The following is a 17425-nucleotide window of genomic DNA, read 5'->3' on the forward strand; positions in this document are numbered from 1 at the left end:
TTATAACTATAGAAAGACATGCGCACACACACATAACCCTCATTCTAACCCTAAAGTAAAAGTGCATAACTAATGACCAGTGCTATGCTCCAACACGGCCGCCAGAGGACACCTGAGTGATGGTGACGTGGGCCGCTCCCCATTCCTGAGCAGGTGCAGGTGATTTCCACAGGAAAATAGAACTATGGACTCCACACACACACAAACACACACACACACAAACACTTCCTTATACCTGCCTCAGTGTGCTCAGCTCGCTGTCTGATTCTGGGATTATCCACAAACCTCTAGTTGTTTCTAAATGGAACGTCTATCATGAGCGCGGAGCAGGGATTTCCTCCCTAAACCACTTCCGTCTGTCTTCCCGACACAGAATGACCCGCAGTGATTGACCGGCCATGGAGGTCCAGAGTAGTCTGTCTGCGTGTTGGCGGAGGTTTCTGGCGTGTTTCAAGAAGCCGGGTCAGTCTGCGGGGGAGAGCGGGTCTGGGGACAAAGTCGACGCGGTGATAGTGAACTTCGCAGCCGAGAGGAGCGCAGCGCCCGGCGCCGAGAGGAAGAGCTGGCGGCCGGCGGACAACTCGGGGGATTTTTACATCGCCCTGTACGACTACTCCGCTCGCACCGAGGAGGACCTCAGCTTCCAAACCGAGGACATCTTAGAGGCTCTGGACAAAAGTACTGGTGACTGGTGGTTTGCCAAAGCCATCACCGGCCTGTCAACTTCCAAAACAGGATACATCCCCGCCAACTATGTGGCACCTGTGGAGAGTATTGATGCAGAACCGTGAGTATTGATGCTTGTGATCATCCTCCTTGTTTTTCCTGTCTGAGATGATGGACAAATTTGGAACGTCTACAGTAGAGGGTAACTCACGATACCAAACATGGGCCAAGATTACGATAATATCAAGATACCGCTATTCTCCCGTCAGCTATATATTGCAAGACAATCATATAACGATTCGTCACAATGTCTTACTGTAGAAGAAGAGAAAAAGTGAGAGATGTGTGTATTTATTCACTGAGATTTTGACAAGCTCCAATGAAACAATGTCCAGAAAAGTCCATCAAGTCTCATCTTGGTGTCTCTTTAGGCTTTAACACTGTGTATCTTGTCAATGTCCACACGCACCATCATTCCAATGTAAAATAACCATAAACTGACGAGTCCAACCTATAACTAAATATCTTAATATCGAGATTCAGTGTCAGCATATCTATAAACGTATCTCGAGTCAGGACAACGATATATTACGTGATCTATATTTTGTCCCACCCCTAGTCTATACTAACAAATATACAGTAGGTGTTCCCCCACTGAGGTAATCCACTGTAAAATGTGTTGGCAGGCCCCATTTCTCTGGCTTTAGTGCTCTGATGTTTTCAATCATGGGTTAAACTGGTTAATCATTACCTGTGAGCAGGAGGGCTAAGCTCACAGGTTAACAATTCCTAGGAAGGTAGGGCCCAGAAACACAAGATCATAAATAGTGCACTTAAACTTCCTTGTGCTGGACACTGTTGCTTGAAGGAAGGTTTAATGTGTATGACTGCTTCTGCAAGAAAATATCATCTAAGCTGCATGTTGTCAATAGAATATTTTGTCCAAGCCCTCGATATGTTGATCTATTTTAGTAGAACTCGAGAGGTAACTATTAATTTTGGTGACACATGGATATGTTGGAAAAAAATACGTCACAGAAATGTCCAACCCGTTTCTGTGCATTGTCATCCTGCTGTGCACCTCAGTCAAACCTGTTCCTGCTCAGCTGAACTCTGGTTGTTCCTGTTTGTGTTTTCATGGATAAATAGTTTTTCATTACCTCGTCCCATTTGGTTGACTTTGGTCATAGTTTCACTTGAGTCACATACTGGATGGGCATGATATGAGACAGAATAAATAAGTGGGTGTTGCATAACACCGTGTTATAAGAGTCTTGCTGCTTGTCAAATACAAACATATCTGAGGGTAAAGCCTTTTTACCCTCTTTCCACTTCCCTCTTTTTCTTTTAAAGTGTTAGGGCTTTAGGTTTCCATTTGAAATGATTCATTTACTAATACATCAGTGCATTTTATTTATTGTTTTAACACACTTCTGATAGGTATGTAAACCTAGTAAAGACTCTAACATTCTGGTTAGATGTTACAGATTCTTTCTTACTTTTAATTAGGGCCGGATTGGCCTGCGAGGGGACCTGATCCACCCCTGTTTGTGGTAATTTAACTCAGTACTGGTTTTAGTATAATGCATCATTTGATATCAAGGTAGGAGTAAAGAATATCCGCCTTAATGGATAATGCTGGATAGTTATCAACATGACAATAGTAATTTGTCTATTAATACTTTACAATCCCCTAACCCTTTCTCTGGCTCTCAACCCCAAGGACATTAGATCCCAGTGATGATATTTATAAATAGCTCATGAATATAAACTAAAAAAAATGTTAAGTCATCTCCTAAAACAGCAAAGAACTATAGTTTAGAACAAATGTTGCAGAAGAAGAAAGAAATACACTACTGGTCAGAAGTTTGAGAAAACCTCCACATTGAAAATTGTTAGGTCTTTCTGTTCTTGGAAAATAAAGCATAGAACAAATTAAATGTAGGAATTTTTAATCTTTATTGTTAATCTACATTTACTGACTAAAAGGCTGCCAAACACACCTTTAATTTTCAATTCATTTTTAAAGCATCAAATCATAACGTAATTCTTCGATGTTATGACGCTTTACGTAGTGTGGTTGAGACCTTACAATCTTATGGAGAAACCCAACAGCTGTGGGATCAGTGAGCAATGAGTATTACTCTTGGCTACAGTGGAGGGGGGTGGGGGCGTCACTAACTGTAAGTCTTTCCCTCTCGTGTGTTGCACACTTGTAGTTACCTTGCTCTCTGCTTCTGTTCAGTTCTTCCCAAACCAGAGTCTGTGCTGCTCGGTAAAACCTCTGTCTGCTTCTGTTCTTCTAATTTTGTGACCATTAGCTTGCTGTAGGTTGAACCTCTGATCAACCAGTCTTGTAGAAGTATAAAGTAATACTTCCTGCTGAAGAGCAATGGTGCATCAGAAGGTGTACTTACACAGTACTAACACTGCCTTTGTACAAACAGGGTTTGTAACAAACCACTGGTTGGGACATTGTTGAAACAGTTTGCATACCGTTCATTTGCAGAAGGGAAAGTCTAAGTGAACCAGTTTTTTAATCCCTCAAAAAGACCCCTTTCTGATACAATCAATTTTTTTACATGAGGTAATTATACTGTTGCATGACTTTAGTTATATTTAGGGTTATTCAGTTAATTATTATGGGAACCGTTGGGTTCATTTAGTTATTAGTTTTTATACTCAAACATGTCTGGAATGTGCTTGACCACCTTCTTTGCCCAATTTATGATTTCCAGATGGTATTTTCCCGACACCAAGCGTCAGGATGCGGACAAGATGCTGCTGGCTGAAGGGAACCGGCATGGTGCCTTCCTCATCAGAAACTCTGAGAGCCAGAAAGGAGAGCTCTCCCTCTCAGGTGAGCTACGATTAGAAGCAAAATCAGCAACATCAGTTTTTAATAAACCTCTAACTGAAACCAGTGCTCATCAATATGAACATTAAAGCAGGATTATGCTACAAAAAATGAAATGACACAATCTGCTGTCAAACTAAAAGTTGAAATAACAATCAGGGTTTGGACTGTCACACATACCTTGTAGGATACATATCTTTTGTAATAACAAATTCTCTAACAATGGAGAATTCATAAGAAATAATATAATATGCCCCCACACTATTTGATACAGTCAGGGTTTTGGCGCTACAACTTTGCTTGGTTGGGTACATGTATAATCAATATGCTTATTAGCTAGCTAATGCTAACTTTATATAGATATTGCTATTAAACTGGCACTGCTGAATCACTTTTCTAACCTCAACTTTGTGATTCTTAATATTCTTCTGGACTATTTTCATTGTGGTTATTGGCCACTTTTTGGCAGATGCTATAGAGACATTTAAACAGCAAATAAAATAACTACAAGAGCGCATAGCAGTCCGTTTAAATTCAATCAAGCCATACTAAATTGTACACAATTATAGACAGTCCTCTAGATATGCCTGTATTGTTTTTTTATCTAAGTCCATGCATTATTTCCTGTGAAAATGTCAAAAGAAAATCTTGTTTTTCACACTTTCATTTGTACCTGTCACTCAGAATCTTTTGATTGTGATGGTGACATTCATGCATATGCACCTTTGCCACTTCCACAGATTTAATGAATTATGTGGGAAAAGCTACAGAGAAAATATTCATAATTTCCTGGACCCACCCATTTATTGGGATCCATAACAAAGTTCAATGGGTTCCTTCCAGACCAACACTGCATCATTCCATCATATCTTGTGGCAATTCATAGATAAAAGCAGAGCTAAACAAAATCGGATAAAAGATTTTTATGTACCTGATTAATTAATAGCTATGGATGACAAAAGATGTAGTTGGTGTGGGAGGGAATGGACAAATCCTTTTACAAGTTTATTATTTCACATTATCTTTGATTCAAAATCCCTGTAAACAACCATTAATAGCATTAGCTGACAATATCGAACATCTTCTTGTGTGTATCTTTTCGCATTCCTCTGCCTGTGTGCTTCTTTGCTTCTCCCAAGGCAAGCACTGTTCAGTGATTCATTTGTTCCGTCCCTTCAATTAAATGATTGATGATTTGAAGGTCATCAAGTTAAATAAATAGAGACCTCTGCTCCTATAAAAGCAGTGTGATAACTTTATCTCTCTCTCATCTAATCTGTCTTTTCACTGGCCTTGCTCTTTCCATTACAGCCAAATTCTTTCCATGATCAATCACTGGCACTCTAGTTCATTTCACAAACACTATCCATGGGTTGATTTACAGTTTTTGTGCATTAATTATTTGGTCAACACCTGTGAGGAAAACAGTTGAATTGAAAAATACTGGAAAATAAGATAACTTTGTGTTTTCATACTATTTCTTAGAATTTTTTGCAATGTGGACATCAGGAAAAGCAGACAGTGACCAGGCTCAGCTATTTTTCATGTCAGATTTAACGCAGACTCCTGTCTAAAATTTCAGCAACAACTCAAGATTTTCACTGCCACCTTACCAGTAAAGAAATTATTTTTAAGTAAATTATTTTATTATGTATTGTATTCTAAGAATGTTTCATGAAATGTCCAAAGTAACTCAACAACAAAAAATGGTTTCATATAGTGAAAATAAAAATATAGAAACAAAATGTACACTGCACATAATTATTGATTAGGATTGATAGATGTTACTGCATCAGTAGGGTCTTTGCATGTTATTTTCACAATTGCAAAGACAAGATGGTGTCAGAAATACAATTTAAAAAATAAAAAACACTTCCAAACCCTACGATTCAATTACCGATGATCCTACAATCCCCGATTGATCAGCCTATAATCTTATTAAGAAGTTCCACAGTCATAAATTGATGAAACTGTGCTTAGAAAAAAACTGGGTGCGTGTCTGCAAAGGTTTGTAGCGATATTGGAAAAATCACATGCACGATTTCTGACCAGCTTCAGGCTCAGCAATCTGGACTGTTGGTTTCAGCCTGTGCCACTGGCCTGGACAGTAAACATGTAGGGCTCCATGTTTAGGCCAAGGAGGACATCCGTGTGTTGAGTTTTTGTTGGTTAATGTTCTATGGAGAGATGAAGCTGAATTAGAGATTTTTTGGAATGAAGTGCATCAGTTTTTATGTGACAAAAATGAAGAGAGAATAGTCAGCCTAGATTGAAAACATGGTAGGCATTTGATCATGATATTCTGATTTGGCCGGCAAAGAAAGAGTCAAAAGAATGATGACATCTAAGATTACCAAGGCATCTTAGAGTGAAATATGTTATTTAGTGTCAAGAAACAATGTTTGAGTCTTAGTGGGACCAAACATCCAAACCACACATCAAGCATCACAAAACCCTGGTTCTAAAGTAAAAGATGGACTGTTCAAAACTGGCTGATGATGAGTCCTGACCAAATCACATTATAAACCTTTGGATAGAGTTGACATCAAAAAGGACTCTTGCAAGTTCAAAAGAGCTTGAGCATATAGTAGAGAGACTAACAGCAAAGAGGTGCTACACAAATGTAGATGTCTACAAGAAACATGAGAGTTCATCCTTGTTGCAAAAGTTTCTGCAAACAAATAATTGTGTTTGCAGAAATTATTTTGTTTTCTTTTATTTTCAGTAACCTTGGACATTTTATGAAAACATTTTTGCTTAACAAATTAGGTTAAAGGGACTCTTACCTTTGTTGCATTTGAGAATTACAGCACATTCGAATCATCCCTCCTTCCTCCAATGCCCCACCCCCTCGTTCCCATCCGCGGTGTTTTTTCTTTTGTTTTTCCCCCTGGGAGCGGCTGTTTCAGTACGCCGTGGACCACTTTGGTCTGCCATCGTCAGTCGCTACGGTCGATACGGTCGCTACTCGCTACTGTCTGCCGTGGAATCAAAACAAACCCTATAGTTGAGGACGCGCCTTGATGACGCGGGCCCGAATGCGCCAGAAGAAGCAGACGGGCTTCCTGTCTGTTTCCATGCAGCAAACAGACAGGTCTGTCGGCCAATAAGGTCCTTCGGTCCGAAGAATTTTATTGGTTGAAGTTTTCACTAAATATTACGAGAGTGAAATAATTGTTTGCTTTAACTCCTGGTGGGTCTGTCTTGCATTTTAGAGTGTCATTACCTTATTAATACCAATTTAACCTTATCCACAAAAAGTGTAAAAATGCAACAAAGGTAAGAGTCCCTTTAATTTGTATTTGTTTCAGACCATATTCTGAATAATTTTGCATGTTTGCACTCAGAGGTGCCAATAATTTAACAGGGACTGAATTTTTGTATATCTATAATGAACATCTACAGTCAACTCCATAAGCCACTGTACTGTTTACAATATTTTCTTATAAGTAATTGATCAAATGACCACGTGAACCGTGAAAGCTACCATCCATAGTGAAAAGCCCATAGAGAATTAGCACCAACTGGGCTTCCTTCATCTCTTTCAATTCGCTGTTTGGATTTAATGGCTCAAAACTTTACTGACCTAGGTCAGTCTCACTACTCTCCTCAACCTCATTTACAACTACAGCAGGTTGCTGCCTTCAACATGACAAGTCTTGATTCTTGGGTACAAACCTAGATGCTGATGTGTCTTTCAGTGCTGGACAGCGGGAAGGTGAAGCATTACAAGCTGAAAAAAAAGGAGAATGGTCAATACTTTGTGTCGACGACGAGATGCTTTTCAACAATTAAGGAGTTGGTACAACATTACTCCGGACAGGCTGATGGCCTCTGTGTGCGTCTGGCTGAACCATGCAAAAAGGTAAAGCACACAGAGCTGTACAACGTGAAGTCAACACACCCTGTTTATGTTTCTAAATTCCATCCTTGTTCACCAATTGTTGCTGTGTGAAGATAAATTATCATCTTGGTAAATGGTAACTCTTCTTGTCCCTGTAGATGGAGGCTCCACAGACGTATGGTATGTCCTACAACACAGTGGACCAATGGGAAATTGACCGCAACTCCATCAAGCTGCTGAGGAAGCTGGGAGCGGGTCAGTTTGGTGAAGTCTTCGAGGGCATATGGAACGAAACCACAGCAGTCGCAGTGAAGACCCTCAAACCTGGTACATGAAATAATCATTTTTATTTTCTCCCTCCAGCAAATGATACAGGGGAATAATCCGATTTAGTCTGTTTGTCCGAAATCATTCAGGTAACTGTGGTAGCATCAAAAGATCCGCTCTTACTCTGGGTCATCAGGCTGTTGATACTCTGTTTTTGGATTGGTGCTACACAAATAATAAGTAAAAATGCACTGAAAGCTGATGATTGTGTATCTGAGTGATATGGCATAATCTTTCTGCTGATGCCAGTTAGCTGCAGCATTCTGAAAGATATGGAAACGGGTTAGGTTTTTGACTAAGAGGTGGATGGAACTGCACTGACCTAAACAAGAATTTATGACATTTATGACATATGACATAACATGTAGCACCTTGTCTTATGAGAAAATCTGATAAAAATCACTTTTGGGTTTCAGAAAGACTATATTGTTGATTCCCTGTCTGGATATTAATTTAGATGAAGATCTGACCATATATGAAGACAAATATAAGATATTGAACTCCTTCTTGCCACTGCTTTAGTGTTCGAACTTGACACCACATATTGTGCATCACAAAAGCTGTTACTAAATTTGCAAAAAGAATAAGATATCAAAATCACAAAACACCTTTTCAAGGTACCATGGATCCCGAGGACTTCCTGAGAGAGGCTCAGATCATGAAGAGGCTGCGGCATGCCAAGCTGATCCAGCTGTATGCAGTCTGCACCATGGAGGAGCCCATCTACATCATCACAGAGCTGATGAAGAACGGCAGCCTGCTGGATTACCTCCAGAGTAAGTCCGGCCTTGTTGTAATCTACACATCTGATTACAACTGCAGCTTTATAAGGGTATCGGAGTCCAATGACACTCCTGCTGCGGCTCTTTGAAATCAGTCTATCTGCCTGTGGCAAGGGTCAGTATAGGGCTGAACGATACTGACAAATGATCTCAATTCATGTCTTAAACTCTTCTCGATGAGAAGAGAATTGACAGACACTTGACAAACTGCTAAACATGACTACGATATGACATAGAACAATGATGTGTTATATCTCCTCACTGTGTTTATACAATGCATATGCAATATATCAATGTAACAGCAAATCTTCTTATACGTATTGCTTCTACTGAAATTTATATTGCGATAATTTATATTATTTTCAAGGCCCAACACTAAATCAATACAATACAGGGATTTAAACCAGAGAAAGAGAAGCAATTTAAATTTTCAATCTAAACTTTATTTGCAGCCATACATATTTTAGCCAATGAGTTGAGGAGCAAAGGCCACATTTAGCACCAAAGGGATTTAATTTCTTAAGAGAAAGTTCTAGTTATTGCAGGGGAAGTGTCTGAGCCTGCATTTGTTCTGTTGACACAATGTTAAAACCTTGGTTGCAACAACACAGCTTCCCTTCCATTCTCAGGTGTTGTTACCTCTGTCTAGGAGGTTATGTTTTCATTGCTGTTTGTTTGTCTCTGTCTGCCTTTCAGTCCGTCTCTGTCTACAGGATTATTCCAAAACAAACACAAAATTTCATGAAATAATGTTGAGAAGTTCCCAGTATCCCATTTAATTCCAATGTTTGAATTTTTTTCACTTTCTGTAACATAGCGACGTAGGGCGTTTGCCTTCGTAGGTCAGCCCTATCTGAGTGCCCTTCTAGTTTTATATGAGATAAATTGCTTGGATGGAGAAATACAGGGATAGCATATGTGGTGCCCCATCAACATAAGATTAATTCAGAGTCAGCTATTTTTTTTTCACATATCAAATACCAAATAATATAACTTGCATACTTTCATTCGCTTAAACCTTACCAAAACTCCATGGAACTCCGTGCAGACAGATAAAACTGTCCTGAGGCGTAGATCTGGGTGTCAATAAAGCCTTTGTGTTTCTGTGCCAGAACAAACGGGTATGGGAGGGGTAGTTGTTCACCAGTTAATCAATCGTAGAGTGTGTTGTTCTCTCGGATAGATACAAACACTAAAGTATATACACCTGGCCTCTGTTTACCATGTACCATGGCAGCTGCCAAAATTAAGTGTGTGTGTTGGAGAAACTCAGGATAATACTACTAATAATTATTATTACTATAATAATAGTAATACATTTTAGTCATAGATGCCTTTCACAGTGCTCAAGGTCACCTTACAAAGTGATTAAAAACAGAACAAAAAACTATAGATCAAAAAGAATAATTAAAATGAACAGTGAATAAAACATAATGTAGGTTGTAAATATCAAACAATCAGACTGAATATGAAAGTTAAAAAAGATGGGTTTTGAGGCAGGATTTGAAAATGGAGAGAGAGTTGATGTTACGGATGTCTGGTGGCAGGGAGTTTCAGAGGTGGGGAGCAGAGCGGCTGAAGGGTGTAGATCCCATTGTTCTCAAGCGGGCAGGTGGTACAGTGAGGTGGATGGGAGACCTGAGTTTGTGTCAATGTTCAGGAATTCAGAAAAGTATAGAGGAGTTAGATTATAGATGGCCTTAAAGGTGAGGAGCAGATTCTTAAAACAACTCGATATTTGACCGGGAGCCTATGAAGCTGCTGAAGGACAGGAGTGATGTAATTAATTAATAAAAGGGACACAATCATTCAACAGGAAGTTAGTTATTGTAGTTTGGCTGTGACAAAGAGCTCACAGAGGCAATAAAGGCACTTAATAACCCTTATCCCTGAACCTTGTATCAAAAATGGTTTCTCAGAGTCATCAATGTGAACGCACAGATTTTACTTGCACTGTCTGGGGATATTATTGTATCTGATGTAAATGAATGTTCATAAAGGACCTTTAATGTCTTGCCAAAAAAGGAAATCCTAATAGCTAGTTGCTTTCAGACATGCACTAAACTCTAATAATCGCAGAATGCAAATGTCAGTGTCAGAGGCTCCTGAGTTCCTCCGAAGTGTCTAACACAGACATGTCAAACTCAAAGCCTACAGGCCAATTCTGGCCCGTGGTACAGTTATATCCGTCCCACGATAAAATATCATGTCTATCTTAACTGGCCCGCATCGTGAACCATGAACTGACCGAATCAGTTATGATGAACTTGAACGCGAGTGACTGTCACTCCAGTGAATATATCCAGGTATGCTCACTGCATACCTGTGTGAGGAGCTTTTCTCTGTGATGAAGATGAACAAAAACCCAGTTGTCTCTATGATGCACACCTTCACTTCATCTTGAGGTTTTCCACAGCACAGAACCTAAACCCAAACATTAATGAACTAGCAGCCAAGATGAGATGCAAGACATCTGGCTCTGGCACATGTACCTAAAAAAAGAATGTTGCCTACCTAAATATGTTTTCTTTTTGGACTTTATCCAATATCCTGTCTTTCCTGTTTAATAAATGTTGGCCCTGTATGGCCCTCGACATAGTCACAGTTTTTAATTCTCTGTGATTGAGTTTGACACCACTGCTCTAAAACTTGGCCGATGCAAAAATTTAAGAAAGAATAAGGGCAGACAACAGTTTTGATATGCTGTTAACAAAAACAGGTGATCTTCGCAGCGGAACCTTCCACAATAAGGCAACTTAAATAGCTTACACAAATTACTTTTAAATAGCCAAACTAACTGGATATAGTGGATGATAATAATAAATATTTTAGTTCATCAGCTATATTATTAGCTATTTATGGCTTGTTGGGTGTATATTTCCGTCTATTATATCAAGGTTCATCAAAACAGGACATTGTGTTTCCTGAATTGTGTCACTTAAGTTCCCAGGTCAGGTTAGTTCTTAGGCTCAGCTTCATCTCAATTAAAGCAGTCTGACACACTGGAAGTCATACTGCAGCCCACTACAACTGTATTAACTGGAGTAAGTTAAAATGCGGAGCGCACATTTGTACAGTAATGTAGTCAAACTGCACTGAGCTCTTCTTAATGTCTTTTAGATAATTTCATTATTCAACTTCACTTCTTTTAAGAATTATAAAGCCAGAGTTCGGAACTCATCTCTAACATTCTGCAAAAGGCTCAATTTTGCTTCAATGGTGGAGGTTTTGTTCAGAGTTAAAATGGGATTTTTTTATTATTTATTGAAAAGGAATCTGTAAATATGTCGAAGATGAAAGGTTATTAGTTGCAGCAGCACAGAATGATGGGAAAGTAAAATAAATGGATAGCAGTGGGAAAGTTGTCAAATGCTGGCATAGTGCGACCTGGATTTTCAGTGTCACATAAAAACCCTGTAGAAGGACACCTCAGTCTCCTCGGTCCTGGTTAGTATTTTGACCTGTCATTGGCTTCACATGTGACCTTCTGTATTGTACTACTGTGATAAATGTTGAGTTTACCTTGTAGAAAAAAAGTCTGGTGTGAGTGTCACTTCCGTTTAGAGTGATGGCCACTCTGAGCAGCGTTCATGAGGAGCTGATGTCTGTGTGGTGACCCCATCAGCCATAATTCAACATACACCCTGATATTGTCATATATCACAGCTGTCAAAATCAGTATCACCTCACCGGCTGTGAAATTCACGTTAACACATTAACTCAGTTGTGAAAGGCAGTTATTTCCAACTTAGAAACATTGGCAAACGTAAGCCCTTCTTCTCTTTTAGTGACCTGGGGTTTGTCTCAAATGCCTTATCTCAATTCTGGCTGGATTATTGTAATGCCCTGGCTCAGCCAGCGGTCCCATCTGCAGCTGCTGCTGAATGCTGCCACTAGACTGATAAGACTGATACCGGAAAGAATGACAGCATCTCACCTGTACTTGCATCTGTGCATTTTGGCTTCTGGTTAAGTATAGTATTGAGTTTAAGGTGCTTTATTTCTTTTCAAACTACTAATTGACCGGATCCCTAATAACATATCTGAGCTTTTTTGCCCCCTTTCCACTCCCGATCCCCAGTTCTTCTGATCAGCTGCTCTTGGCTGTTCCTTGGGTTAACTATTTACAGTAGAGTGCTCCCCTTCTGTCGACATATCTAGGACTAGACTGAAGACTTATATTTTTGCAGGCTTTTTAGTGTCTTTAAGTTGTTTTTATCCTCATATCATTTTAGTTGTATAGCACTTATCTAAACAAGGTTACAAAGTGCTTGTTAAATGTCTTGCCAAGACTCATTTTGTATGTCTCTGCCTTGATTACAGAGGATAAAGGCACCACGCTAGCGATCTCTGACCAGATCGAGATGGCTGCGCAGGTTGCATCAGGTATGGCGTTCCTGGAGTTGCAGAACTACATCCACAGAGACCTGGCAGCCAGGAATGTCCTGGTGGGCGAAAACAACCTCTGCAAGATCGCCGACTTTGGCCTCGCCAGGGTCTTCATGGTGGGTTTGACTTTGCAAGTTTAAACTGTATATATATATATATATATATATATATATATATATATAAATATAAATATAAATATAAATATAAATTATATTATATATATAACAACCTAATTAATACTCAACAAGCTAAACCACAGGTTTTATTACATTAGGTATTTTTCTCTTAAATCCAGCCTCCTGAAATTGTGGATCTGTATAGCATGTTAAGCTGTATTATGTGTCTTGTTTTGTTACTAGAAAGAGAATGAAAATGTGTACGAAGCCAAAGAGGGCACAAAGTTTCCGGTGAAGTGGACTGCTCCAGAGGCTATCCATGACAACAAGTTCACGATAAAATCTGATGTGTGGTCCTTTGGTGTTTTGCTGTATGAGATCATGACATTTGGCCAGATGCCGTACCCAGGTACCATCCCCATCTCCTCATCATAAATCATTTAGAAACCATTCACTGAACATAAAGAAGTGTGATTGTTATTTATTTGGTGACAGTTTATTCTCAAAACCTTCCACATTAGTGCTTGAGTGTAGAAATCTCTTGTTTGATCAGTGATCATATCCCTCTGTTACTGTTCCAGCCATGACCAACTTCCAAGTGGTCCAGCGGATTCCCCAGGGCTACAGGATGCAGTGCCCCCCGCACTGCCCCAAAGTCATGTACGACATCATGACGGACTGCTGGAAGGAGAATGAACAGGACCGGCCCACGTTCGAGACCCTGCAATGGAAACTGGAGGACTACTTCGACCTGGATGTGACCTCGTATGACGATGCCAGCCGCTATTAGCAAACCAACATGTCTGGGACACATTTGAGCGAAACAACAAAAAACTCTGAATGCAGCGAAACAAAATCATACTCGTATGGACACAAATGTGGAGTTCCACTAACAGTTTCATGAAGTTACTCATTGAAATGTAATTTAAAATTCCTCTTGTTGCACACAGTTGAAGGATCTAAAAGTATGATATGCATGTGATAGAATACTGTGACTGTAGCTGGCACCCAGTGAGGAAGCTTTTGCTTCCAAGTGTGCTTAGTTTCGACACTCCTGGTCTCGCTTTGCGTGACAAAGGAATGCACTTTCAGGGCATTGAGCCTAACTCTGAGTTAGTCCTTAAATAGAAGAGACCATTTGCAGCACAATCCATCTCGATGAACCTGTTCGTCTTGCACTCAGCATAGCTCACATTGTTTCCACCTGCAGAGCTTTACTGGAAGCTACCAGAGAGGGTGACTAATGTTCTCTCAGTCTGTTGTACTTTGAGTCTTAGATAGTGAGACTGAGGTGAGTCGCAGGTACTGTCAGTTCAGCACACTCATGGTTGCATATGTATTGCTTGCAACCAAGTAGATCTTTTTCTTTTTATTCCAATGTAGGCAACTGAATTTGGCCCTGGCAGCCCATTACAGCCCCCCTAAATGAAAGCACATTACCAATCTCTTTATTGACAAAGTACAAAAAATGGCTTCATTCTGTTCCATTACATAATATAACTTCCTCTCTTGAAGCTCTTCTATTTGGGTTACAAGAAAAGTAGAAGCTAAAGGACACTGCCAGGTTTTTATGAAGCCCTGCAGGTGCATGGGTTGAGGAAAATTAATGCAGACAAATGATTGGAGCATAAACTTTCAGTAGCTGTTTGTAAGTTTTCATATCACTACATAGTCAATGTTAACAGCCTAATATCAATCTATTAGGCTACATCCACCTTACTACACTTTTGTTTGAAAATGCGTAAACTCTGCTATGGATACACCTGGCATCCAAGTTTGGAAGCGCTGCTAGCCCCGTTTTAGTTTGAAAACTCCAGGGCTACATTTTAGTCTGAGATGTTTGGAAACAACCAGTTGCTGTTTGGGTCATTTTGGTGACAATGTAGGCTTCGCTGACATGTCAGGGTCCTATCACATGACCTCATTCCGAGATAAATATTAGCCTCAGCTAGACTGAGTGTAGAACACAACAATCTTTGCTTCTATTGAAGTTAGCATCCTAACCAGCTAGCCACGCACCATATGTGTGGTAGTGAGTCAGTGTAGGGTTCAGTCTGTTCTGAATTAGTTGTGACCATCACCACGACCTGCTCCTGGTAAGAAACTACAATTGGCAACGCGAAAACGAATCTCCCACATGTAATCTCAGCATTTTGAGACATTTTTAAGCTACATTTATAGCATTTTTTTTCTGTTGTGGCCATTGCACATTATTACAAAGGTGATGCGAAGAACATGTTAGTAATTTCATAATCAGCATATAGAACAACATAAGCATTCATTTTCAGTAGAGTTTGTATACTTTTAGCTCTGTTTTGGGTCTCCTTAAATCCTTGAGAGAGTTATCTGACTCTTTAACTGCCTAATTTGTCCACTTTAGCTCTGCAGGTTGTCACCAACTTTGGTTTACAACAGCTTTTCTGGCTGAAAAAACGATCACAATGAGGTAAATCTAAACTGGAACCAAAGACTGGAGAATTATCTGTAGGTTGAACAACTTTTGCATTAAATGATTAAAGTAATGTTAAGGGATATCAAATTAAATCCTTAGTTTTCCATCCAAAATTGAAACAAAAGTATCTTAGGTTTTTCCTCGGACGACATTGACCTAAACACTCGATTGTAAAACTCTGGCAGCAGAAACTGAATTGGTCAGGTAGGGGGCAGCCCCAGCATCATGTTAGTGACCTTCTAGCAGTGATGTTTCAGTATTGAGATGCCTAAAAGAACGAAAAACCATTTTCTAACTATACATGTCCCTTCAACATGTGTTTTGATGTAAGGCTGAATATTGTTTATCCTGTTGATAGTTTTGGTTGCTATCAGTTAGCCGCACGTTTATCACAGTGTAACCAAATGTTAATTTATTGCGAAAGAAACGGTGAGAGTTGGATGATCTAATTTACTGTAAATGAGCTGCTTGGAAGTTTAGATGTTGGATGGAGTTGCATTGATATAATTCAGATTTTGTCGATCAAACATTGTTGTCAGATGTTTGACCCCACCTTAAACATATGTTAAAGATTGCGTAACATGATGTTCTGTAAAATTGTCGCAAAGGTTCTTATTTTTTTTTCTCCTAGACACTGTTTCGGCCACAGTGTTTGGTAGTCCAGGGTCTGTATGGTGCCCTCATGCTACTACACCTTAAGCCAAAGCACACTAACCTTTCTGCTTTTATGATCTATCACGCTCAGTCAAATGTTTTTTCAATCATACTCATGTGGGAACTACAGTGTAATGGCTCAGTGACTGAACTATGCAACACTGGATCATTCCTTCTTTTTTTTACTGATTCTGTTTGAAGTGTAGAGCTGCTCTCAGATCTGTGGCAACAATCTTTCTAAGAACATGTTGTGTTGATCGATGTCTAACACATTAATATCAGTTGTTGTACCAGCCATCATCGTGCTCTGATGATTTGAGTGTCTTGTGTTCATAGTCATGAACGCCATCCTTTTAATTGTATGTTGTAACCAGGCCAGTGTTTATATATAATCATACTGTATTTTAACATAATTATCCTTTTATTTTTATCACAAATAAATGATTTATATTTAGTACGATCTTGGTTGTGGTATTTCATTAGAACTGAATTTTTAAACTCTATTTGTGAATGAGGTATATTGCTACATAAGAAAACAAGGGGATAATGCAGATCTCAGATATGGCAACAACTCTCAAAGTAAAGGCACAATGTTTGTTTTGTTGCTACAATACTTTATATTGAGCTGCATACGTGTGCACACATAGACATCACATTTTCTTCCTCCAGAGAAAGTGCCCTTTTTCTGGGGTGCTTTAATGTTGTGTTGGTGCACAGCTTCTCTGTCAAACAAATATATTGATTTAAACAAAAAATCAGGTTGGGAGATTAGACTCAGTCTCTGCCCTCCCTCCTTCCACGTCTCCTGCACAGTGCTGAGCACTAGAGCTGTGGACATATCTCCATTCTTAGATGCATTGCGATGCGGAAGACTCTCCATCGATTCATTTAGTCTTCAATTATGTCCCGCGACTGAATAGTTATAACATCAGGACCTTTTTATATAAAGTATATGATCTGGACAGACGCTCATTAAAGTTCCGGTCTGTGTCAGAGTCGCTTTCGGAGTCTGTTTCCCCCCCCCCCCCCCCCCCCCCCGACCTGCGCTCACTTAACACTCTATCAATGACCACCATCACTGATAACAAGTTATTAGGACACACACAGGACTGACGTTTACTTAGTGTTTGTTTGATTTGCAATAGAGTATGGCAAGCCAACCTGAACAAATGCATCACATGTAGAAAGAAAGCCGTAAAATAAGTGTTCTGGTCCTTTATATTGAAATACTCTACAGTCCCTGACAAAAGTCTTGTCACTTATCCATTTTGTAGAAACAACAGCCTATAACCTGACTTCTAATTTATCCATTGGTTTTAGTAATGGCTCATATGAAAG

At 39.5% G+C, this 17425-nt stretch overlaps 1 protein-coding gene across 1 annotated transcript; it reads left to right on the plus strand.

Moving 5' to 3' along the window:
- Positions 1-249: 249 nt before the first annotated feature.
- frk (fyn-related Src family tyrosine kinase) lies at positions 250-16541 on the plus strand. Its single transcript, XM_061091729.1, has 8 exons — positions 250-787; positions 3405-3526; positions 7225-7388; positions 7526-7694; positions 8312-8470; positions 12800-12981; positions 13225-13390; positions 13563-16541. Exons 1-8 carry the CDS (start codon positions 399-401, stop codon positions 13769-13771), a joined length of 1560 nt encoding a protein of 519 aa, XP_060947712.1. The 5' UTR covers positions 250-398; the 3' UTR covers positions 13772-16541.
- Positions 16542-17425: the final 884 nt, after the last annotated feature.

This window comes from Limanda limanda, chromosome 18, assembly GCF_963576545.1.
Source record: "Limanda limanda chromosome 18, fLimLim1.1, whole genome shotgun sequence".
In the NCBI taxonomy this organism is placed as follows: domain Eukaryota; kingdom Metazoa; phylum Chordata; class Actinopteri; order Pleuronectiformes; family Pleuronectidae; genus Limanda; species Limanda limanda.